Source organism: Pelodiscus sinensis, chromosome 18, assembly GCF_052426305.1.
Source record: "Pelodiscus sinensis isolate ZL-2025 chromosome 18, ASM5242630v1, whole genome shotgun sequence".
Classification (NCBI taxonomy): Eukaryota; Metazoa; Chordata; order Testudines; family Trionychidae; genus Pelodiscus; species Pelodiscus sinensis.
Window position 1 is genome coordinate 32,583,231 of NC_143069.1, and position 23,438 is coordinate 32,606,668.

The following is a 23,438-nucleotide window of genomic DNA, read 5'->3' on the forward strand; positions in this document are numbered from 1 at the left end:
AGGCTGGTTTCTGGTTGGGTGGGGCCTCTTGGCGCTAGGAAGAGGGTGGGACTCACCTTTTCCAGGTGAGACGCCGGGTTTACAGGGCTCTGGGAGTCCGACAGCCTCAGCCGGGCATCATGGCCAGCGCCAAACAGCAAGATCAGGTAACGGGGCCTCTGCCCCAGGGCTGGGATAGGCACCCGCTGTGGGGCGGGGTCAAGCTGGGGCCTCCGGACAACAAGCTCTGGAAGGAGCCACCGGAGGACAGAGACAGAATAAGGGGATCGGGGAGCTCTGAATGTCCCCCCTCGCCAGACTGGTGGGGCTGAAGCTTGAGGGGTGCTCTGGGTGTTGGGGGGCTGGGCTCTGAGTAGCCCCTATCTGAGGAGGGCCCTGAGTGGGCAGGGGGGCCGCTGAGGGTCCCCTCTCCAGAAGTGAGGGGTTGGGGGGATTGGGCCATTCTTAGGGATGGGGGGGCTCTGAGAGCCCCCTCTCGCTGGGGGTGGGGGTGGGGGTGGCTCTGGGGATTTCCTTTTCTCAGCCCCTGATCTGGCTTCTCCATCCCCCTCCCTCACTCCAGGCCTGGATCCCCAAACGCTTCAGGAAGAAAACATGCACAACCTACATCGAGGATCCACGGGACGCGGGGTAAACGGGGTCCAGCTCCCCCTCCCCTGCATCGGGGATGCCTTAAGATTGCTCCCCAGAGTCCAGGGAGCGCCCAGGCCCTTCCCCCTGCACCCCAAGTATCTTTTGCCCTGTGCAGAGCGGAGTGTGTCTCATTACATGCTGCAGCGTCCCCTCCGGTGCAGCCCCTGAGACCCCCTCTTCCCCACAGTGACCCCTCGTCCTCCCCAGTATCCAGTCACCCTGTCCCTGCCCCTTCCAGCATCCCCGGTTCTTCCCTCTCCAGTGCCCCCGAATCCCCCCGTGACCCCTGTCTGCTCCCCAGCGTCCCCCCTCAGTGCCAGTGCGGAAGCCCCCGGGCCGACCACGTCTCCGTGGCGGTGGAAGATGCCTTTGGAACTGCTATTGTCAGCAAATGGGACTCGGCCCAGCACACCACGGAGGGGCCCACGGACGCCTTCGGGGAGCTGGATTTTGTGGGGGCCAGTGGCAAACCCAGCAAGGTGAAGGGCTGCGGATCGGGAGTGAGGGGCAGCAACTGGGCTGGGGGGAGGCTGGGGGTCGGGAGCGAGGGGCACTCCCAGGGCTGGGGGGAGGCTGGGGGTTGGGAGTGAGGGGCACTGCCAGGTCTGTGGGGGGGGCAGGGTTGGGAGTGAGGGGCACCGTCAGGGCTGGGGGGAGGGGCATGGGTCAAGAATGAGGGTCACCGTCAGGGCTGGGGGGGGCTGTGGGTCGGGAGCGAGGGGCCCCATCAGGGCTGTGGGTCGGGAGTGAGGGGCACCACCAGGGCTGGGGGGAGCTGTGGGTCGGGAGTGAGGGGCACCGCCAGGGCTGTGGGGAGCTGTGGGTCGGGAGCGAGGGGCACCATCAAGGCTGTGGGTCGGGAGTGAGGGGCACCACCAGGGCTGGGGGGAGCTGTGGGTCAGGAGTGAGGGGCACCGCCAGGGCTGTGGGGAGCTGTGGGTCGGGAGTGAGGAGCACCGTCAGGGCTGGGGGGTGCTGTGGGTCAGGAGCGAGGGGCACCATCAGGGCTGTGGGTTGGGAGTGAGGGGCACCACCAGGGCTGGGGGGAGCTGTGGGTCGGGAGTGAGGGGCACCGCCAGGGCTGTGGGGAGCTGTGGGTCAGGAGTGAAGGGCACCACCAGGGCTGTGGGGGGGGGGCTGTGGGTCAAGAGTGAGGGGCACCACCAGGGCTGGGGGAGGCTGTGGGTCGGGAGCGAGGGGCACCGCCAGGGCTGGGGGGGGCTGTGGGTCGGGAGCGAGGGGCACCGCCAGGGCTGGAGGGGGCTGTGGGTCAGGAGTGAGGGGCACCGCCAGGGCTGGGGGGGGCTGTGGGTCGGGAGCGAGGGGCACCGCCAGGGCTGGGGGGGGCTGTGGGTCGGGAGCGAGGGGCACCACCAGGGCTGGGGGGGGCTGTGGGTCGGGAGCGAGGGGCACCACCAGGGCTGGGGGGGGGCTGTGGGTCGGGAGCGAGGGGCACCACCAGGGCTGGGGGGGGCTGTGGGTTGGGAGCGAGGGGCACCGCCAGGGCTGTGGGGGGCTGTGGGTCGGGAGCGAGGGGCACCACCAGGGCTGGGGGGGCGCTGTGGGTCGGGAGCGAGGGGCACTGCCAGGGCTGGGGGGGGCTGTGGGTTGGGAGTGAGGGGCACCGCTTAAACTTTTCCCCTTCCCTGGCCAGTTCATCCGCCTGTCGGACTCCTCGGACCCTGCGCTCGCCTACAGCCTGGTGACTGATCACTGGAAAATCCCCCCGCCGAACCTGGTGGTGTCGGTGGTTGGGGGCGATGGGGAGGCCCCAGTGCGGGCCTGGCTCCGGGACGTGCTGCGGAAGGGCCTGGTGAAAGCAGCACAAAGCACAGGTGAGCCCCTGTCCCACAGTGGAAAGCTGGACGTGCAATGCACTCCCGCGTGCTCCCGCTGGTGCGCGCCGTGTCAGCCGCAGGCTGTCCTGTGCAAAGGGCAGCACGCTCCGTGCGAACGCCACCGTGCACCCTCTCTCGCACATGGATGTGCAAAAGGCCACACCCTGCCCCGGGCGCATAGCCCGCTGCCCTCTGCACGTCCCACAAGACCCTGCTGCGCACAGATGCCGCTTTGTGCTGACCCCCATGCACAGAGCCACGCTTGGCGCACCCCAAGGGCCTGCCACAGACCGGAGGGAGGGGTGAAGCCTGCGGGCGAGCCCCATTGAGTATCTGTCTCCCAGCAGGCTCTGGGTGTGACGCTGGGGTGGGAAGAGGGGGTTTGTGGGGGGACCGGGACGGTTGTTACCCTCTCAGCCTGTCTCCCCCAGGCGCGTGGATCATGACGGGGGGGCTGCAGGCCGGGATTGGGCGCTACGTGGGGGAGGCCGTCCGGGACCACGCTACGGCCAGCACCAGCCCCTGCGCCCCTGTGGTGGCCATGGGCATCGCGCCCTGGGGCGTCGTGGCCAACCGCGAGGCCCTCGTCAACCCCAAGGTACCGCCAGGAGGGGGGTCCTGACAGCCGGAGGTCTCCCCTGGGGGCCTTATTGGAGCATCAGTCTGGGGTGTCTCTGTGGGGCAGGCTGGGAGGTGGGGGCTGTTTATGGGGAGGATTGGGCTGGGTACCGGGCAGTCTCTGGGGGGTTGGGCCGGGTGCTGGCGCATCTCTGGGGTCACCAGCCCCTCCCACCTGTTCCGCCCCCCAGGGCTCGTTCCCGGCTCGCTACGTGCGGGTGCCCCCGGTGGGCACCACCCGCCCCCTGGACAGTAACCACTCGCTCTTCTTCCTGGTGGACGACGGCTCCCGGGGGCAGCTGGGGGGCGAAAGCCGCTTCCGCGCCCACCTGGAGAAGCACATCGCCCAGCAGAGGGTGGGTGCTGGCGGTGAGTACCCCAGCCATACACCCCCAGCCATACAGCCCCAGCCATACACCCCCAGCCAGGCTACCCCAGCCATACAGCCCCAGCCTGGTTACCTTGGTTACCCCCTGGCCCTGTCACCCTGGCCATACACCCCCAGCCAGGCTACCCCAATCATACAGCCCCAGCCTGGTTACCTTGGTTACCCCCTGGCCCTGTCACCCTGGCCATACACGCCCAGCCAGGCTACCCCAGCCATACAGCCCCAGCCTGGTTACCTTGGTTACCCCCTGGCCCTGTCACCCTGGCCATACACCCCCAGCCAGGCTACCCCAATCATACAGCCCCAGCCTGGTTACCTTGGTTACCCCCTGGCCCTGTCACCCTGGCCATACACCCCCAGCCAGGCTACCCCAGTCATACAGCCCCAGCCTGGTTACCTTGGTTACCACCTGGCCCTGTCACCCTGGTCATACACCCCCAGCCAGGCTACCCCAGTCGTACAGCCCCAGCCTGGTTACCTTGGTTACCCCCTGGCCCTGTCATCCTGGCCATACACCCCCAGCCAGGCTACCCCAGTCATACAGCCCCAGCCTGGTTACCTTGGTTACCACCTGGCCCTGTCACCCTGGCCATACACCCCCAGCCAGGCTACCCCAGTCGTACAGCCCCAGCCTGGTTACCTTGGTTACCCCCTGGCCCTGTCATCCTGGCCATACACCCCCAGCCAGGCTACCCCAGTCATACAGCCCCAGCCTGGTTACCTTGGTTACCCCCTGGCCCTGTCACCCTGGTCATACACCCGCCAGCCAAGTTACCCCGGTTACTGCCTGGCCCGGTTACCCAGGCGACCCTCTGGTCTGGTTACCCCCTGGGCCAGTCATACACTCCCAGCCAGGCTACCCCGGTTGTACAGCCCCAGCCTGGATACCTCGGTTACCCCCGGTTACCCAGGTTACCCTCTCCCGGCCCCGGTTACCCACAGCCAGGTTACCACGGTCACCCACCCCCAGCCTGGATACACCAGTTATCCTCCAGCCCAATTACCACAGTCACACATCCCCCGCCTGGTTACCATGGTTACCCCCGGCCCAGTTACATGGTAAGCCCCCCAACCCGGTTATCACAGTCACACACACACACACACACACACACACACACACACACACACACACAGGTTACCACGGTTTCTCCTAGCCTGATCATCACAACACAGTTGTCCCCCTCCCCGTTGCCAGGTTACCATGGACAGACAGACACACAGACACAAACACACACCAGGTTTAGTCACCCTTCCTCCCCACTTAAATACGTCTGCCCCCCCCCACACACACACAGGCTGCCCCTTCCCTCCCCAGCAGAGCTCCCCAGAGCTGGTCATGGTCTCTCCATCCAGAGAGAACCCAGGTGTCCTGACCCCGGTCAGGGGGGAGACCCCAGGCGTTCTGGCCCAGGCGTGTGTGGGGGGGGGGAGAACCCAGGCGTTCTGGCCCAGGTGTGGGGGGGGAGACCCCAGGTGTTCTGGCCCAGGTGGGGGGGAGACCCCAGGTGTTCTGGCCCAGGAGTGAGGGGGGAGACCCCAGGTGTTCTGGCCCAGGTGTGGGGGGGAGACCCCAGACGTTCCGGCCCAGGTGTGGGGGGGGAGACCCCAGGTGTTCTGGCCCAGGTGGGGGGGAGACCCCAGGTGTTCTGGCCCAGGAGTGAGGGGGGAGACCCCAGGTGTTCTGGCCCAGGTGGGGGGGGGAGACCCCAGGCATCTTGGTCCCTTGGGGCTCCACCCATTAGCCTCTGCCCACACAATCGTCTTTGAGTCTTGCCGGGGACACACCCATCACCCCCCCTCCCCCGTCCCACAGGAACAGGCAGCATCGAGATCCCTGTGCTGGTCATGGTGATTGGGGGCGACGCCTCTGTGTTCACGGTAAGGGGGGGTCTGGGGGACACACACTGACCTGGGAGGACTGGGGGGAGGGGATGGGCATGGGGAAGTTAAGGGGGGAACCAGGGGTCTGTGGGGCAGGGTGTGGGGGAGGGACAAAGGGGGTTAATTGCTGTGGGGGTCAATTGGGGAGGTGGGAGTGGGGAAGGGACACACGGGGGGGCCATGGAGGGCATTATGGGGCCTGGGTGGTTGATGGTTCCGGTGGGGGGGGGCACCCTGACCCTTTTGCTGACCTCCCCCTCCCCAGCGTGTGCGTGAGGCCGCCGAAGCTGCCATCCCCTGCCTGCTGGTCGGAGGTTCAGGGGGGGCGGCCGACTGCCTGGCCCAGCTCCTGGAGGACAAGCAGCCGGGCGAGGCGAGCCGGGTGCTGGTGCAGGAGAAGCTGCAGGGACGCTTCCCCCCCGACGACGTGCCAGGCCTGGCCGAGCAGGTACCACGGCGTCCGGGGAGGTGGGGTGAGACCCCCCAGGCGGAGCACTGGCGGGAGGGGTGGGGATGCAGGGGGGAACGGGGATGTGGGACATGCCCCCCCCCAGGCAGAGCGGATCCTGGCGCGGGGGGGGGTGAGGGTTCAGGGGGTAACGGGGATGTGGGACATGCCCCCCCCAGGCAGAGTGGATCCTGGCACTGGGGGGGGTTAGGGTGCAGGGGGTAACGGGGATGTGGGACATGCCCCCCCAGAAGGAGCGGATCCTGGCACGGGGGGGGTGAGGGTGCAGGGGGTAACGGGGATGTGGGACATGCCCCCCCCAGAAGGAGCGGATCCTGGCGCGGGGGGGGTGAGGGTTCAGGGGGTAACGGGGATGTGGGACATGCCCCCCCCAGGCAGAGCGGATCCTGGCGCTGGGGGGGGTTAGGATGCAGGGGGTAACGGGGATGTGGGACATGCCCCCCCCCAGGCAGAGCGGATCCTGGCACGGGGGGGGTGAGGGTGCAGGGGATAACGGGGATGTGGGACATGCCCCCCCCCAGGCAGAGCGGATCCTGGCGCTGGGGGGGGTGAGGGTTCAGGGGGTAACAGGATGTGATACTTGCTCCCCCCAGGCGGAGCGGATCCTGGTGCTGGGGGGGTGAGGGTGCAGGGGGTAACAGGATGTGATACTTGCTCCCCCCAGGCGGAGCGGATCCTGGCGCTGGGGGGGGTGAGGGTTCAGGGGGTAACAGGATGTGGTACTTGCTCCCCCCAGGCGGAGCGGATCCTGGCACTGGGGGGGGTGAGGGTGCAGGGGGTAACAGGATGTGGTACTTGCTCCCCCCAGGCGGAGCGGATCCTGGTGCTGGGGGGGGTGAGGGTGCAGGGGGTAACAGGATGTGATACTTGCTCCCCCCAGGCGGAGCGGATCCTGGCGCTGGGGGACTTGGTCACAGTCTATTCAGACCAGGAGGGGCTGGAGGAGTTTGAGACGGTGCTGCTTAAAACACTGGTCAAAGGTGAGACCCCATGGGGTCCCCCCAGGTCCAACCATGCTGCTCCTCCCCCCAGCTGGCTCCCTGGGACCGCCCCACCCACTCCAGGGTATCCTGCCCCTCTCCCGCTGCCCCTCCTGGCCCCCGGCCTCTCCCATGGGCATCACGGTTACCGGCCTGGCTGCACCCCCAGCCCATGGGCCCAGGCAGCTGCTCGCTGGGGTGCAGACGGTGACCGTTCCCCGGCTCTGGGGGAGGGGAGCCCCCGGGCTGGCCCATCACAGGGGAGAACCCAGGGTGGGACAGACTCACTCTGCATTGACACGGCTTTGGGATGAGCCCTGCCCATTCCCCCCCGGGGGGAAACCGAGTCACACGGTGCCACAAGCCGCCCCCCTTCCCTCCACAGGCTGCCACCGGTCGGCGGAGGCCACCCAGTACCTGGACGAGCTGCGCCTGGCCGTGGCCTGGAACCGCGTGGACATCGCCAGCTCCGAGCTCTTCCGCGGAGACATCCACTGGGAGGTGGGGGAGGAGCTGGGGGGGGATCCCAGAGGGGAGCTGAGAGGGTTCCTGGCTCAGGGAGAGGGGAGACCCCAGGGGGAAGAGCTGAGGGGGGGACCCCAAGGAGTCAGGGGATCCCAGTTGGTGGGTGGGTGGGCCCAGGGGAGGGGAGACCCCAGGGGGAAGAGCTGGGGGGGGACCCCAAGGAGTCAGGGGATCCCAGACTGTGGGTGGGTGGGCCCAGGGGAGGGGAGACCCTAGGGGGAAGAGCTGAGGGGGGGACCCCAAGGAGTCAGGGGATCCCAGACTGTGGGTGGGTGGGCCCAGGGGAGGGGAGACCCCAGGGGGAAGAGCTGAGGGGGGGACCCCAAGGAGTCAGGGGATCCCAGTTGGTGGGTGGGTGGGCCCAGGGGAGGGGAGACCCCAGGGGGAAGAGCTGGGGGGAGACCCCAAGGAGTCAGGGGATCCCAGACAGTGGGTGGGTGGGCCCAGGGGAGGGGAGACCCCAGGGGGAAGAGCTGGGGGGACCCCAAGGAGTCAGGGGATCCCAGACAGTGGGTGGGTGGGCCCAGGGGAGGGGAGACCCCAGGGGGAAGAGCTGGGGGGAGACCCCAAGGAGTCAGGGGATCCCAGACAGTGGGTGGGTGGGCCCAGGGGAGGGGAGACCCCAGGGGGAAGAGCTGGGGGGGGACCCCAAGGAGTCAGGGGATCCCAGACAGTGGGTAGGCGGGCCCAGGGGAGGGGAGACCCCAGGGGGAAGAGCTGGGGGAGACCCCAAGGAGTCAGGGGATCCCAGACAGTGGGTGGGTGGGCCCAGGGGAGGGGAGACCCCAGGGGGAAGAGCTGGGGGAGACCCCAAGGAGTCAGGGGATCCCAGACAGTGGGTGGGTGGGCCCAGGGGAGGGGAGACCCCAGGGGGAAGAGCTGGGGGGAGACCCCAAGGAGTCAGGGGATCCCAGTCGGTGGGTGGGTGGGCCCAGGGGAGGGGAGACCCCAGGGGGAAGAGCTGGGGGAGACCCCAAGGAGTCAGGGGATCCCAGACAGTGGGTGGGTGGGCCCAGGGGAGGGGAGACCCCAGGGGGAAGAGCTGGGGGAGACCCCAAGGAGTCAGGGGATCCCAGACAGTGGGTGGGTGGGCCCAGGGGAGGGGAGACCCCAGGGGGAAGAGCTGGGGGGGACCCCAAGGAGTCAGGGGATCCCAGTCGGTGGGTAGGCGGGCCCCAGGGGGAGAAGCTGAGGGGGACCAGTGGCAGAGGGACCCCGTGGGGAGCTGAGGGGGGGTTGGGAGGCCGCACAGGACCGGGGGGGTCGGGGGGGAGGGCTGGTGAGCACAGGACGGGTACTAACCTGGGGTCCTTGCCCCTCCCTCCCCCACAGCCCAGCCAGCTGCAGGGGCCCATGCGGGACGCGCTGCTGGGCGACCGCCCGGCCCTGGTGCGGCTCTTCGTGGAGAACGGGTTGGACCTGGACGAGTTCCTGAGCTGGGGGTGCCTGGAGGAGCTGTACCAGGGGATCCCCGAGGCCTCGCTGCTGCACCAGCTGCTGGAGCGGCGCAGGGGGGGGGGCGAGCCCCCCCACTACCAGCCTGTGAAGCACTCCCCAGACTACCCCGTGCTCCAGCTGGTTGGCCGCCTGCTGCACGACCTGCTGGGCGACACCTGCGCCCCCTTCTACGCCGGGCTGCACCCCCCTCATGGCAAGGTGGATGGGGTGTGTGGGGCTGGGGTGTGGGATGGGTGGGGCACGTGGGGGGCTGGAGTAAGTGGGGGGGCAGGGGAGGAGGGATGTGGAATGGGGTACGTGAGGGGTGGAGTGCAGGTTGGGGGCTGGGACATGGAATGGGGAATATGGGGGGCTGGAGTAAGTGGGGAGCTGGGGGGCAGGGGCGTGGGATGGGGCACCGGGGGCTGAGGTGCAGGTTGGGGGCTGGGACATGGAATGGGGAATATGGGGGGCTGGAGTAAGTGGGGAACTGGGGGGGCAGGGATGTGGGATGGGGCACATGGGGGGGCTGGAGCAAGTGGGGGGGCAGGGGAGGAGGGATGTGGAATGGGGTACGTGGGGGGTGGAGTGAGAGTTGAGGGCAGGGATGTGGGATGGGGCACCGGGGGCTGGGGTGTGGGTTGGGAGCTGGGAAATGGAATGGGGCACATGGGGGGCTGGAGCAAGTGGGGGGCTGGGGGCAGGGACATGGAATGGGGCACATGGAGGCTGAGGCGTGGGGGGCAGGCAGGGGCAGGGACGTGGGATGAAGCACAAGGGGGGAGAATGTAGGGGGCTGGCCAGGGGACCAGGGTGCTTGGGGGGGCAAGGATATGGGAGGAGGGGGTACATGCTGTCTGGGGTAAGTGGGGTGCAGGCTGGGGCACACCTGGGGCCGAGGGGATTGGGTTACTTGCTGGGACTGATGGAGGCTGGGGTGTGCGGGTGGAAAGAGGGGGCTTGAGGGGGCAGAGGTACGTGGGAGGTCCGTAGGGGCAGGGGGCAGGGTGGGATTGGGCCTGAGGATTTGGGGGGGCGGTGGGGGAAGATGGGGGTTTTCACCCTGCCCCTTTCATCCTCCCAGAAGAAGGGGTCTCTGCCGGACTGCGCCCGGAGCCCTTGGGCCGACCTTTTCATCTGGGCCCTGCTGCTGAACCGCGGGGAGATGGCCACCTATTGCTGGGAGATGGTGAGCGGCCCCGGGGGGCAGGGGGGGGACCCGGAGGGGGATGGGAGCCTGGGGAGGGGAAAGGAGCAAATGAAGGATTCCCATGGAAGGGGGGGCCCTGTCTTCCACCGTGCCCCACCCCCAGCCCCAGACTGAGCGGGGGGCACAGATCCGGGGGTGTCCCCGAAGGCCCTGGGCGGGGTGGCTCTCACAGGGTGACTCTCGGCCCCCCAGGCCCCGGACGGGGTGGCGGGGGCGCTGGTGGCCGCCCGGATCCTGCGGGAGCTCTCGCACCACGAGCTGGACGCGCAGGAGGTCGCGGACATGAAGCAACTGGCCATGACGTTTGAGAACCTGGCCATCGGTGAGAGGGGCGCAGCCGCGTGAAGAATGGGGTGCGGAGGACAGTGCGGGGGGCAGGGGGTGATACTGGAGTTCAGGGTCAGTATGGGGGGTTGCATGGTAATACAGGAGTATAGGGGTGCTATGGGGGTGATACAGGAGTACTGGGGAGATGCTGGTTCTGGGGGGATGGACACTCGGGGGGCAGTTCAGAGGGATGGGGTACGGGGTAATAAGGGGATGGGGTGCAGGGGCGATAAGGGGATGAGGTACAGGGGTGATAAGGGGGATGGGGTACAGGGAGTAAGGGGAGGGTGCAAAGGTGATAAGGGGATGGGGAACAGGGGCGATAAGGGGTGAGGTGCAGGGGAGATAAGAGGGTGGGGTGCAGGGGTCGGTAAGGTGAATGGGGTGCAGGGGTGATAAGGAATGGGGTACAGGGGACGATAAGGGGGATGGGGTACAGGGGTAAGGGGATGGGATGCAGCGGTGATAAGGGGATGGAGTATGGGGGTAAGGGGATGGGGTGCAGCGGTGATAAGGGGATGGGGTACATGGGTGATAAGGGAATGGGGTGCAGAGGCGATAAGGGGATGGGGTACGGGGACGATAAGGGGGATAGGGTACGGGGGTAAGGGGATGGGGTGCAGAGGTGATAAGGGGATGGGGTACGGGGTGATAAGGCAGATGGGGTACAGGGGGTAAGGGGATGGGGTGCAGAGGTGATAAGGGGATGGGGTACGGGGGTGATAAGGCGGATGGGGTACAGGGGACGATAAGGGGATGGGGTGCAGAGGTGGGGGATGGGGTACAGGGGGTGATAAGGCAGATGGGGTACAGGGGGTAAGGGGATGGGGTGCAGAGGCGATAAGGGGATGGGGTACAGGGGGTGATAAGGGGGATGGGGTACAGGGGGTAAGGTGAATGGGGTGCAGAGGCGATAAGGGGATGGGGTACAGGGGCGATAAGAGGGATTGGGGTACAGGGCTGATAAGGGGGGTGCAGGGGAGATAAGGGGATGGGGTGCAGGGGTAATAAGGGGATGGGGTATAGGGGTACAGGGACGATAAGGTGGATGGGGCACAGAGGGTGATAAGAGGGTGGGGTGCAGGGTCGATAAGGGGATGGGGTGCAGGGGGCGGACACTCGGGGGCGCACGGGGGGCCGGGCGGTCCCTGGGGTGCCTGCGTGACCCCTCTGCCCCACAGGCGTGTTCGGCGTGTGCTACGAGAACAGCGAGACCCGGGCCTTCCAGCTCCTTGTGCGTCGCTCCCACCTCTGGGGCAACGTCACCTGCCTGCAGCTGGCCTGGCTGGCTGAGGCCCGATGCTTCTTCGCCCACGACGGGGTGCAGGTACCTGATGGGGGAGGGGGCGGGTTGGGCACTGGGGGAGCTGAGGGGGCAGGCACTGAGGGATGGGATGGGGGCAGATACCAAAGTATGGGAGGGGGCAGGGCCGGGTACTGAGTTACTGTGGGGGAAGGGGAACAGGTACTCAGGTAGGAGTAAGGTGGGAGAGTGGGTACCAAGGCAGGGGAGGGGGCAGGTACCAAGGTGGGGGAGGGAGTGGAGTGCAGGAAGTGAGGTGGGGGAGGGGTGGATATTGAGGTGGGGCGGGGGAGGGGTGCAGGAAGTGAGGTGGGGGAGGGAGTGGGGTGCAGGAAGTGAGGTGGGGGAGGGGTGGATATTGAGGTGGGGCGGGGGAGGGGTGCAGGTACCGAGGTGGGGGGAGGGGATGGGGTGCAGGAAGTGAGGTGGGGGAGGGGTGGATATTGAGGTGGGGCGGGGGAGGGATGCAGGAACCGAGGTGGGGGAGGGAGTGGGGTGCAGGAAGTGAGGTGGGGGAGGGGTGGATATTGAGGTGGGGCGGGGGAGGAGTGCAGGTACCGAGGTGGGGAGGGGATGGGGTGCAGGAAGTGAGATGGGGGAGGGGTGGATATTGAGGTGGTGCAGGGGGTGGGGTGCAGGAACCGAGGTGGGGGAGGGAGTGGGGTGCAGGAAGTGAGGTGGGGGAGGGGTGGATATTGAGGTGGGGCGGGGGAGGGGTGCAGGTACCGAGGTGGGGAGGGGATGGGGTGCAGGAATTGAGGTGGGGGAGGGGTGGATATTGAGGTGGGGCGGGGGAGGGGTGCAGGTACCGAGGTGGGGGAGGGAGTGGGGTGCAGGAAGTGAGGTGGGGGCGGGGTGGATATTGAGGTGGGGCGGGGGAGGGGTGCAGGAACCGAGGTGGGGGAGGGAGTGGGGTGCAGGAAGTGAGGTGGGGGAGGGGTGGATATTGAGGTGGGGCGGGGGAGGGGTGCAGGAACCGACGTGGGGGAGGGAGTGGGGTGCAGGAAGTGAGGTGGGGGAGGGGTGGATATTGAGGTGGGGCGGGGGAGGGGTGCAGGTACCGAGGTGGGGGGGTGCAGGTTCTGGGGAAGGGGGCTGTGGTGAGAAGTGACCCCCCCATGTCCGCAGGCGCTGCTGTCCCAGAACTGGTGGGGGGAGATGGAAGGGACCACGCCCGTCTGGCAGCTGCTGCTCACCTTCTTCTGCCCTCCCCTCATCTTCACCAACCTCATCACCTTCAGGTGGGCGCTGGGGGCCCCAGGGAGGGGGTCAGCTACAAACGGGGCACTGCTGCGGGGAAGCTCGCAGCCCCAGAGACCCCCCCAACTCAATCTTCCCCTTTCTCCTCAGAACACCGGAGGAGGATCTGCAGGAGGGGACCCCCCCCACCCTGGAAAACCTGGACACTGAAGGGAAATACCCCCTGGAGGAGATCCCTAGAGGGTAAGGGGGCAGCCTGGGGTCGAGGTGCCCCATCCATTGGGGCGCTGAGGGGTTCTGAACTCCGCAAGATCAGCCCCTCTCCCCAGCCCCATCTCTCTTGCACCTCAGCCCCTCCCTCCCCCCAGCCTCTGCCCCCTCCTGCACCCACCCCACGTAACCCAAACCCTCTGTCCCCCTCACTCCTGCAACCCAAATCTCAGCCATGCGCCCTTCCCCCCTTGCCCCTCCCCTCGCATTCCTCCTGCACCCTCCTCCCTCCTACACCCCTCCCTTCCCCCCTCCTGCACCCCTTCCCCCTGCATTCCCCCTGCACCCTCCTCCCTCCTACACCCCTCCCTTCCCCCCTCCTGCACCCCTTCCCCCTGCATTCCCCCTGCACCCTCCTCCCTCCTACACCCCTCCCTTCCCCCCTCCTGCACCCCTTCCCCCTGCATTCCCCCTGCATCCTCCTCCCTCCTACACCCCTCCCTTCCCCCCTCCTGCACCCCCTTCCCCCTGCATTCCCCCTGCACCCTCCTCCCTCCTACACCCCTCCCCTTCCCCCCCCTCCTGCACCCCTTCCCCCCCCCCTGCATTCCCCCTGCACCCTCCTCCCTCCTACACCCCTCCCTTCCCCCCCCCTCCTGCACCCCTTCCCCCCTGCATTCCTCCTGCACCCTCCTCCCTCCTACACCCCTCCCCCTTCCCCCCTCCTGCACCGCTTCCCCCTGCATTCCTCCTGCACCCTCCTCCCTCCTACACCCCTCCCTTCCCCCCTCCTGCACCCCTTCCCCCTGCATTCCCCCTGCACCCTCCTCCCTCCTACACCCCTCCCTTCCCCCCTCCTGCACCCCTCCCCCTCATTCCTCCCGCACCCTCCTCCCTCCTACACCCCTCCCTCCTCCCCCCTCCTGCACCCCTTCCCCCTGCATTCCCCTGCACCCTCCTCCCTCCTACACCCCTCCCTTCCCCCTCCTGCACCCCTTCCCCCTCATTCCTCCCGCACCCTCCTCCCTCCTACACCCCTCCCTTCCCCCCTCCTGCACCCCTCCCCCTCATTCCTCCCGCACCCTCCTCCCTCCTACACCCCTCCCTTCCCCCCTCCTGCACCCCTTCCCCCTGCATTCCTCCTGCACCCTCCTCCCTCCTCCACCCCTCCCTTCCCCCCTCCTGCACCCCTTCCCCCTACATTCCTCCTGCACCCTCCTCCCGCCTACACCCCTCCCTTCCCCCTCCTGCACCCCTTCCCCCTGCATTCCCCTGCACCCTCCTCCCTCCTACACCCCTCCCTTCCCCCCTCCTGCACCCCTTCCCCCTGCATTCCCCCTGCACCCTCCTCCCCCTCCTACACCCCTCCCTTCCCCCTCCTGCACCCCTTCCCCCTGCATTCCCCCTGCACCCTCCTCCCTCCTACACCCCTCCCTTCCCCCCTCCTGCACCCACCCCACGTAACCCAAACCCTCTGCCCCCCTCACTCCTGCAACCCAAATCTCAGCCATGCGCCCTTCCCCCCTTGTTCCCCTCCCCTCGCATTCCTCCTGCACCCCTCCTCCCTCCTACACCCCTCCCCCTTCCCCCCTCCTGAACCCCTTCCCTCTGCATTCCCCCTGCACCCTCCTCCTCCTACACCCCTCCCTTCCCCCTCCCTCCTGCACCCCTTCCCCCTGCATTCCCCCCCCTGCACCCTCCTCCCTCCTACACCCTCCCTTCCCCCCTCCTGCACCCCTTCCCCCTGCATTCCCCCTGCCCCCTCCTCCCTCCTACACCCCTCCCTTCCCCCCTCCTGCACCCCTCCCCCCTCATTCCTCCCGCACCCCCCTCCTCCCTCCTACACCCCTCCCTTCCCCCCTCCTGCACCCCTTCCCCCCTACATTCCTCCTGCACCCTCCTCCCGCCTACACCCCTCCCTTCCCCCCTCTTGCACCCCTTCCCCCCTGCATTCCTCCTGCACCCTCCTACACCCCTCCCTTCCCACTCCTGCATCCCTTCCCCCTGCATTCCTCCTGCACCCTCCTCCCTCCTACACCCCTCCCTGCCCCCTCCCCCTGCATTCCTCCTGCACCCCTCTCTCCTCTCGTGCCCTTCCCCCTCCTGCAGCCCTCCTGAACATTTCCCCCTCCTGAACCCCTCCCACTCATGAACCTTTCCCCGTCTTGTACCCTCCCCTTCATTCCTCCTGCACTCCTCCCCCTCTAGCACCCTTCCCCCCTTTTGCACCCCTCCTCCACATTAGAGTCCTTTCCTGCACCCCTGCCCCAGATCACAACCCTCTCCCAGTCCCTTACCCCAAACTCCCTTCTGCACCCCCCGTCCCAGGCCCCCTCCATTAATAGCCTGGGCGAGTGGGGCCCTTGGCCACTTACCAAACTCTTGGAGTTGGCCCCATCAAAGATTATTGGCCCCCCTGCCCCACCCAGCATGTCTAGGTCTGCCTGCCCCCTCCCCCCAGCCCAGCTGCGCCCCCACCTCCAGACTAGCCTCCAATATCTGCCCCAGCAGCTCCTCTCCCCCTCCCCTGCCTTTGTCTGTCCCCAAACTGGGTCGCCTGGGCCCCTCTCTGCTCTGCCTCCCCCTTCCCCCGTCCTGTGTCCCCCCCTTGCTGGGACCAGCTGGGCAGGGTGGGGGGCCTCTCTCTGCAGCCCGTTGGCCAGACCCGGCCGGGTCTGCCAGGCCCCAGGGCACCCGTACAGTAACTCCCCCCCCCATACACCAATGACACCCAGAGACACTGAGCCCCCCCCCAACCTCCCAAGACTCAGAGAAGGGCCTGGCCATTGTGTTCGTGGGGGAGGCCGTCCCCCCGAAATTCCCACCCGAGGCGGCCTGGGGCCGTAAGTGTCCCCGGGGAACACCCACTGCCTCAGATGCACTGGGGTGGAATTCCAATGCTGACCCCCCAGGCAGGGATTGGGGCGGTGCCCAGGGAAACTGAGGCACACACCAGGCCAGCAGAAATCACATGCTCCATACCAAGGGGAATAACACCCCCCCCTTTGGGCACAACCACATCTGGTCCCTCTGCCCCCTGCCCGCCCATGCTGAGACCTGTCTACCAGACCCCCCCATATAGAACTCCGCCTCCCTCCCCCCAGCAGACTGAAGTCCTCCTGCTGCTCCTGCCTCCGGCCAGGCCCAGCCTGGCTGCACCGCTGGCACCAGTTCTGGGGCGCGCCCGTCACGGCCTTCCTGGGCAACGTGGTGATGTACCTGCTCTTCCTGCTGCTCTTCTCCTACGTGCTGCTGCTGGACTTCGCGCCCCCCCCGCCGCTCGGCCCCCGGGGCACCGAGGTCCTGCTCTACGTCTGGGTCTTCACCCTGCTGTGCGAGGAGCTGCGCCAGGGCTGCTTCAGCGGGCACCAGCGGCTGGGCCTGCGTGTCCGCGCCTACCTGCAGGACACCTGGAACCAGTTCGACCTCACCGCCCTGGGGCTCTTCCTGCTGGGCGCCATCTGCCGGTGAGACCCTGGCTCGGGGACCCCTGGGCATGGCCCCCCCGGGCACGGCCCCCCCATTGGGCAGGGGGACCCCCAGCACGGCCACCCCTGGGGCATAGCAAGCCCTTAGGCATGGCAACCCTTGGGCATGGGGACCCCCGGGCACAGAAAGCCCCTGGGCACGGCCACCCCTTGGGCATGGGGACCCCCGGGCACAGAAAGCCCCTGGGCACGGCCACCCCTTGGGCATGGGGACCCCTGGGCACAGAAAGCCCCTGGGCACGGCCACCCCTTGGGCAGGGGGACCCCCGGGCACAGAAATCCCCTGGGCACGGCCACCCCATGGGCATGCCCGAGGCATGGGGAACCCAGCACAGCCGCCCCTTGGGCACGGGGAACCCTGGGCACCCCCACAAGGCCCCGTCACCCCCTCCTCCCCCCAGGATGTTCCCTGGCACCTACGAGTCGGGGCGCACCGTGCTCTGCCTGGACTTCATGGTCTTCACCCTGCGGCTCATCCACATCTTCGCCGTCAACAAGCAGCTGGGCCCCAAGATGATCATTGTGGGCAAGATGGTGAGGGGGGAGATCAAGGGGGAGGGGGAAAGGGCCGGGGGTGGGGGCAGTCTGATGAGGAGGGGGCCACTGAAGGGAGGATCAAGGCGGTCTGAGCAGGAGGGGGGAGTAGGCCCATGGGGGTGGTGGGGGGGTCTGAGCAGGAGGTGGGGGGGCATGGGAACTGGTCCCCCCCCAGGAGCTCATCCCCCTCCCCCCAACAGGTGAAGGATGTTTTCCTCTTCCTCTTCTTCCTGGCCGTCTGGCTGGTGGCCTACGGGGTGACGACCGAGGGGCTGCTGCACCCCAGTGACCAGCGGCTGCCCTGGATCTTCCGCCGCGTCTTCTACCGGCCCTACCTGCAGATCTTCGGCCAGATCCCGCTCAACGAGATCGACGGTGAGTGGCGCCCGCCCCACACCAGAGCCTGGCTAGCTCAGGGGGCGGGGGGCTCTCTCTTCTAGGGCCCGGCTAGCTCAGGGGGCGGGGGGCTCTCTCTTCTAGGGCCCGGCTAGCTCAGGGGGCGGGGGGCTCTCTCTTCTAGGGCCCGGCTGGCTCAGGGGGCGGGGGGGGGGCTCTCTCTTCTAGGGCCCGGCTAGCTCAAGGGGCGGGGGGCTCTCTCTTCTAGGGCCCGGCTAGCTCAAGGGGGCGGGGGGGGGGGGCTCTCTCTTCTAGGGCCCGGCTAGCTCAGGGGGCGGGGGGCTCTCTCTTCTAGGGCCCGGCTAGCTCAGGGGGCGGGGGGCTCTCTCTTCTAGGGCCCGGCTGGCCGGGGGGCTCAGGGGGCGGGGGGGGGGGCTCTCTCTTCTAGGGCCCGGCTGGCTCAGGGGGCGGGGGGCTCTCTCTTCTAGGGCCCGGCTAGCTCAGCTCAGGGGGCGGGGGGCTCTCTCTTCTAGGGCCCGGCTAGCTCAGGGGGCGGGGGGCTCTCTCTTCTAGGGCCCGGCTAGCTCAGGGGGCGGGGGGCTCTCTCTTCTAGGGCCTGGCCGGCTCAGGGGGCGGGGGGCTCTCTCTTCTAGGGCCCGGCCGGCTCAGGGGCAGCAATGGGGTGGGGCCAGCTGGGGGGTGGGGACTGGGTCCTGCTGGCCAGAGAGTAGCAAGGGGGCCAGCCAGGGGCCAGCAAGGGAGCTGGCCGGCTGGGGGGCAGCAAGGGAGCCGGCCGGCCGGGGGGCAGCAAGGGAGCCGGCCGGCCGGGGGGCAGCAAGGGAGCCGGCCGGCCGGGGGGCAGCAATGGGCTGGGGCCGGCCGGCTGGGGGCAGCAATGGGCTGGGGCCGGCCGGCCGGGGGCTCACTGCCTCTCCCCCAGCGGCGCTCATGGCGGCGTCGAACTGCACGGACGACCCGGTGGCCATCCTGATGGAGGAGGCAGAGCCCTGCACCAACACCTACGCCAACTGGCTGGTGCTGGTTCTGCTCGTCATCTTCCTGCTGGTTGCCAACATCGTGCTGCTCAACCTGCTCATCGCCATGTTCAGGTACCGGAGGGGGCGGGGTCTCGGTGCACGTGGGCCTGCCCTGACACGGGTGCGAGGGGCCAGGGCACGGGGCCACGTGCCAGGAGTGCCTGGTGATCAATGAGTGCATAGTGAGTTGACATGCCCGTGCACCCATATCTGTGGAAAGCTGATGAGTGTGCAAGACCCTGGTGCACTAGTGCATGTGGAGGGCAAGTTGACCCCAGTGCACGTGCAGAGGGTGTGCTGACCAGCGTGCAAGGCTCCAGTGCACTAGTGCATGTGGAGGGCAAGGTGATCAGTGTGAGGCCCCGGTGCACTCGCACGTGTGGAGGATGAGCTGAGCAGTGTGCGAGGGCCCAGTGGGGGTGGGCGCGGGGGCGGGGGCAGTCTGGTGCCCCTCCACGCCCGCTGACAGCCCCCTCGCCCCCCAGTTACACCTTCGCCAAGGTGCAGGGCAACAGCGACAACTACTGGAAGTCGCAGCGCTACAGCCTGATCCTGGAGTATCACAACCGGCCGGCGCTGGCCCCGCCCTTCATCCTCATCAGCCACCTGCTCCAGCTGCTGCGGCCCAGCACGCGGGGGGGCTCTGCCAAGAGCCACCACTTCTGTGAGTGGGGGGGCTCCCCGTGGGGCAAGGGCCAGCGCTGGGGAGCAGGGACGGGGGGGTGGCACTAGGGGGGCAGGGACCACAGGGCGGTGCTGGGGGCAGGTGCCAGAGGGTGGTACCAGGGGTCAGGGAGGAGGAGCAGCATTGGGGGGGCAGGGGCCAGATGCCAGGGGTGGCGCTGGGGGGCAGGGACAAGGGGGCAGCGCTGGGGGAGGGGCCAGAGAGCAGATGCCAGGGGTGGCGCTGGGGGGCAGGGACGAGGGGGCAGAGGCCAGGGGTGGCGCTGGGGGGCAGGGACGAGGGGGCAGATGCCAGGGGTGGCGCTGGGGGGCAGAGGCCAGGGAGCAGAGGCCAGGGGTGGCGCTGGGGGGCAGGGACGAGGGGGCAGAGGCCAGGGGTGACGCTGGGGGGGCAGGGGCCAGATGCCTGGGGCGGCGCTGGGGGGCAGAGACGAGGGGGCAGAGGCCAGGGGTGGCGCTGGGGGGCAGGGACGAGGGGGCAGAGGCCAGGGAGCAGAGGCCAGGGGTGGCGCTGGGGGGCAGGGACGAGGGGGCAGCGCTGGGGGGCAGGGACGAGGGGGCGGCGCTAGGGGGCAGGGACGAGGGGGTGGCGCTGGGGGGCAGGGACGAGGGGGCAGATGCCAGGGGCGGTGCTGGGGGGCAGGGCTGGTCCCACCTGCTTGTCACATGCCTCTCGTCTCCTCTGCGCCCGGACGCCGGGGTCCCAGCGCGGCAGCTGAGCCCGGAGCAGGAGGCCCCGCTGCTCACCTGGGAGGCCGTGCAGAGGGAGAACCACCTGGTGGCCCTGGGCCGGCAGAAGCGGGAGAGCGACTCGGAGCGGCTCCGGCGCACGTCCCACAAGTGAGGGGGCAGGGGCAGGGGAGGGTCACACTGGAATGGGGGGTGGGGGGTCTGGGGTGCAGAGGGCGGGTGGGGGCATTGGAGCGGGGGGCTGCCTGGGGACGAGGGGGTGAACCCCCAAGTGACCCCATCTTCCCCCGCAGGGTGGACCAGGCCTTGAAGCATTTGGCCGAGGTCCGAGAGCAGGAGCGACGGCTGAAGACGCTGGAGACGCAGGTGGGAGCGTGGGGGGGGGGCACGTGGGGTAACCAGAGGGGGGATCTGGGGGGGGCAGGAGGAGTGGGGGTGGGAGGGGCAATGGTTCCTGGGGGAGCGGCTGTGGGGGTCCTGAGCCCCTGCCCTGCCCCCCCAGATGGAGTACTGCACCAGCGCCCTCGCCTGGATGGTGGGCACCCTGGCCCAGAGCGAGCTGGGAAAGAGCCGCCCCGCCCCCCCCACGCTCAAAAAGGGTGAGTGAACCCCCAGCCCCCCAGCACTAGCTCCCCCCTTCCCTTGGCCCCCAACGGACCCTCCCCTCCACTTCCCAGAGCCCCCCTGAGAAACAGGCCAAAGCCACAGGGGGAGGGGGAGGGGGAGGAAAGGATTAATCCCCCCCCCCCCGCTGGCTGGTAGCAGTGGGGCAGCGCCCCCCACTCATGCTGTATTGTCTGTCCTGACTCCCCCAGAGTGATGCCCCCACCCCAGCGAGAAAGGTCCGGTCCCAGAATGGACGTCTAGCTGCGACCCCGGGGGCCCGGGCCCCACGGACTCACCCCACCCTCCGGCTGCGACCCCGGGCCCCACGGACTCACCCCACCCTCCGGCTGCGACCCCGGGCCCCACGGACTCACCCCACCCTCCGGCTGCGACCCCGGGGGCCCGGGCCCCACGGACTCACCCCACCCTCCGGCTGCGACCCCGGGGGCCCGGGCCCCACGGACTCACCCCACCCTCCAGCTGCGACCCCAGGGCCCAGGCCCCACGGACTCACCCCACCCTCCGGCTGCGACCCCGGGCGCCCGGGCCCCACAGACTCACCCCACCCTCCAGCTGCGACCCCGGGCGCCCGGGCCCCACGGACTCACCCCACCCTCCAGCTGCGACCCCGGGCGCCCGGGCCCCACGGACTCACCCCACCCTCCGGCTGCGACCCCAGGGCCCGGGCCCCACGGACTCACCCCACCCTACGGCTGCAACCCCAGGGCCCGGGCCCCACGGACTCACCCCACCCTCCAGCTGCGACCCCGGGCGCCCGGGCCCCACGGACTCACCCCACCCTCCGGCTGCGACCCCAGGGCCCGGGCCCCACGGACTCACCCCACCCTCCGGCTGCGACCCCAGGGCCCGGGCCCCACGGACTCACCCCACCCTACGGCTGCAACCCCAGGGCCCGGGCCCCACGGACTCACCCCACCCTCCGGCTGCGACCCCAGGGCCCAGGCCCCACGGACTCACCCCACCCTCCGGCTGCGACCCCAGGGCCCGGGCCCCACGGACTCACCCCACCCTCCGGCTGCGACCCCAGGGCCCAGGCCCCACGGACTCACCCCACCCTCCGGCTGCGACCCCAGGGCCCGGGCCCCACGGACTCACCCCACCCTCCGGCTGCGACCTCAGGGCCCGGGCCCCACGGACTCACCCCACCCTCCGGCTGCAACCCCAGGGCCCGGGCCCCACGGACTCACCCCACCCTCCGGCTGCGACCCCAGGGCCCAGGCCCCACGGACTCACCCCACCCTCCGGCTGCGACCCCAGGGCCCGGGCCCCACGGACTCACCCCACCCTCCGGCTGCGACCCCAGGGCCCAGGCCCCACGGACTCACCCCACCCTGCGGCTGCGACCCCGGGGGCCCGGGCCCCACGGACTCACCCCACCCTCCGGCTGCGACCCCAGGGCCCAGGCCCCACGGACTCACCCCACCCTCCGGCTGCGACCCCGGGCCCCACGGACTCACCCCACCCTCCGGCTGCGACCCCGGGGGCCCGGGCCCCACGGACTCACCCCACCCTCCGGCTGCGACCCCGGGGGCCCGGGCCCCACGGACTCACCCCACCCTCTGGCTGCGATCCCGGGGGCCCGGGCCCCACGGACTCACCCCACCCTCTGGCTGCGATCCCGGGGGCCCGGGCCCCACGGACTCACCCCACCCTCCGGCTGCGACCCCGGGGGCCCGGGCCCCACGGACTCACCCCACCCTCTGGCTGCGATCCCGGGGGCCCGGGCCCCACGGACTCACCCCACCCTCTGGCTGCGACCCCGGGGCCCGGGCCCCACGGACTCACCCCACCCTCCGGCTGCGACCCCGGGGGCCCGGGCCCCACGGACTCACCCCACCCTCCGGCTGCGACCCCGGGGGCCCGGGCCCCACGGACTCACCCCACCCTCCGGCTGCGACCCCAGGCGCCCGGGCCCCACGGACTCACCCCACCCTCTGGCTGCGACCCCAGGCGCCCGGGCCCCATGGACTCACCCCACCCTCCGGCTGCGACCCCAGGCGCCCGGGCCCCATGGACTGTCCTTGAGGGCTGCAGCCCAAGAGCTCCCTGCTGTGAATCACGATGCCTGGATGCTACAGATTTTGGGGGGGGGGGGGGGGGGGGGTCTGAACGTCTTACTTCATGTTACCTGAATTTGTTGTTTTATTAATAAAAACTGATCCTTGTGGAAGTGAGAGCCGGGCCGGGGGGGGGCGCTGGGGGACCAGGCTGGGGCTGGGGGGGGGCCTGAGTTGGGGCTCACTGGTTGTGACCTGAACAGTCCTTGGGGGGGCCCCCTGCAGTGCGACAGCCCCTTCTTGGGGCTCCTCCGGGGGGGCAGCCCCTCCTGGCACCCCTCCCCCCCGTTCTCAGCCCCTGCAGGCCTGGCTCTGCCGGCCCCTCAGGGACCCCTGGCTCTGGCCCTGGAGCCCCGCGCCCGGCAGGTCAGGCAGGGGGGTCAGTGAGCGTCTGGCCCCAGTGCAGGAACCTCCCCTGGCCCTGGGCCTGGCCCCCTTGGCCCAGCACGGCTCCCTCTGTCCTGCAGCCCTCCCCTCCCCTCCCCTCCCCCCCCCAGCCCAGCCTCCGCCCCCCCATGGCTTCTAGCAGAGCTCCCCCCCCCCTTTGTCTGACCTGGTAACTAGGTCCCTGGGCCCTTCTCCGATTCACCTCCTCCTCCTCCCTCCTGTGCCCGCCCCCACCCTACTGGGACCAACTGGGCAGAGTGCGGGGGCGAGGGGGGGCTCTCTTCCCTCTGGCCTCACACTGGCCAGACCTGGCTGTGCCACCTGAGCTAGGCTGGGCCTCTCGGTCACTGGGTCCCCCACTGCAGGCTGGAGTTTCGGGGTCCCTGCTGCTACGTGAGGTCACCCCTGGTCCTGTGCAACAGCAAACCCTCCCCCGCCCCCTCATTACACACTCAGTGCACAGGGAAACTGAGGCACGGACACTATCCAGCTAAAATCCTACAAAAATCCCCACTTTGTCCCAATGCGGGGTGTGGCGCAGTGGGGGGGGGGCTGTCTGCTCTGTATCCCGGGGTC

The 23,438-nt window shown here is 69.1% G+C and overlaps 1 protein-coding gene across 3 annotated transcripts; it reads left to right on the plus strand.

Moving 5' to 3' along the window:
* On the plus strand, positions 1-20,764 carry TRPM4 (transient receptor potential cation channel subfamily M member 4). Of its 3 annotated transcripts, none has more exons than XM_089770122.1 (25): positions 1-146; positions 563-630; positions 935-1,112; positions 2,288-2,468; positions 2,903-3,069; positions 3,281-3,458; positions 5,291-5,355; positions 5,624-5,806; positions 6,708-6,807; positions 7,193-7,308; positions 8,665-8,988; positions 9,857-9,958; positions 10,172-10,301; positions 11,488-11,633; positions 12,738-12,850; positions 12,960-13,052; positions 16,124-16,486; positions 16,909-17,041; positions 17,245-17,419; positions 18,321-18,489; positions 18,903-19,081; positions 19,809-19,941; positions 20,085-20,157; positions 20,294-20,390; positions 20,607-20,764. In XM_089770122.1, exons 1-25 carry the CDS (start codon positions 120-122, stop codon positions 20,609-20,611), a joined length of 3,498 nt encoding a protein of 1,165 aa, XP_089626248.1. In that variant the 5' UTR covers positions 1-119; the 3' UTR covers positions 20,612-20,764. The 3 variants fall into 3 exon arrangements, with proteins under 3 accessions (XP_089626248.1, XP_089626246.1, XP_089626247.1); XM_089770120.1 differs by having other exon boundaries at positions 2-146; positions 9,854-9,958; XM_089770121.1 differs by having other exon boundaries at positions 2-146; positions 9,854-9,958; positions 16,127-16,486.
* The last annotated feature ends 2,674 nt before the right edge of the window (positions 20,765-23,438 follow it).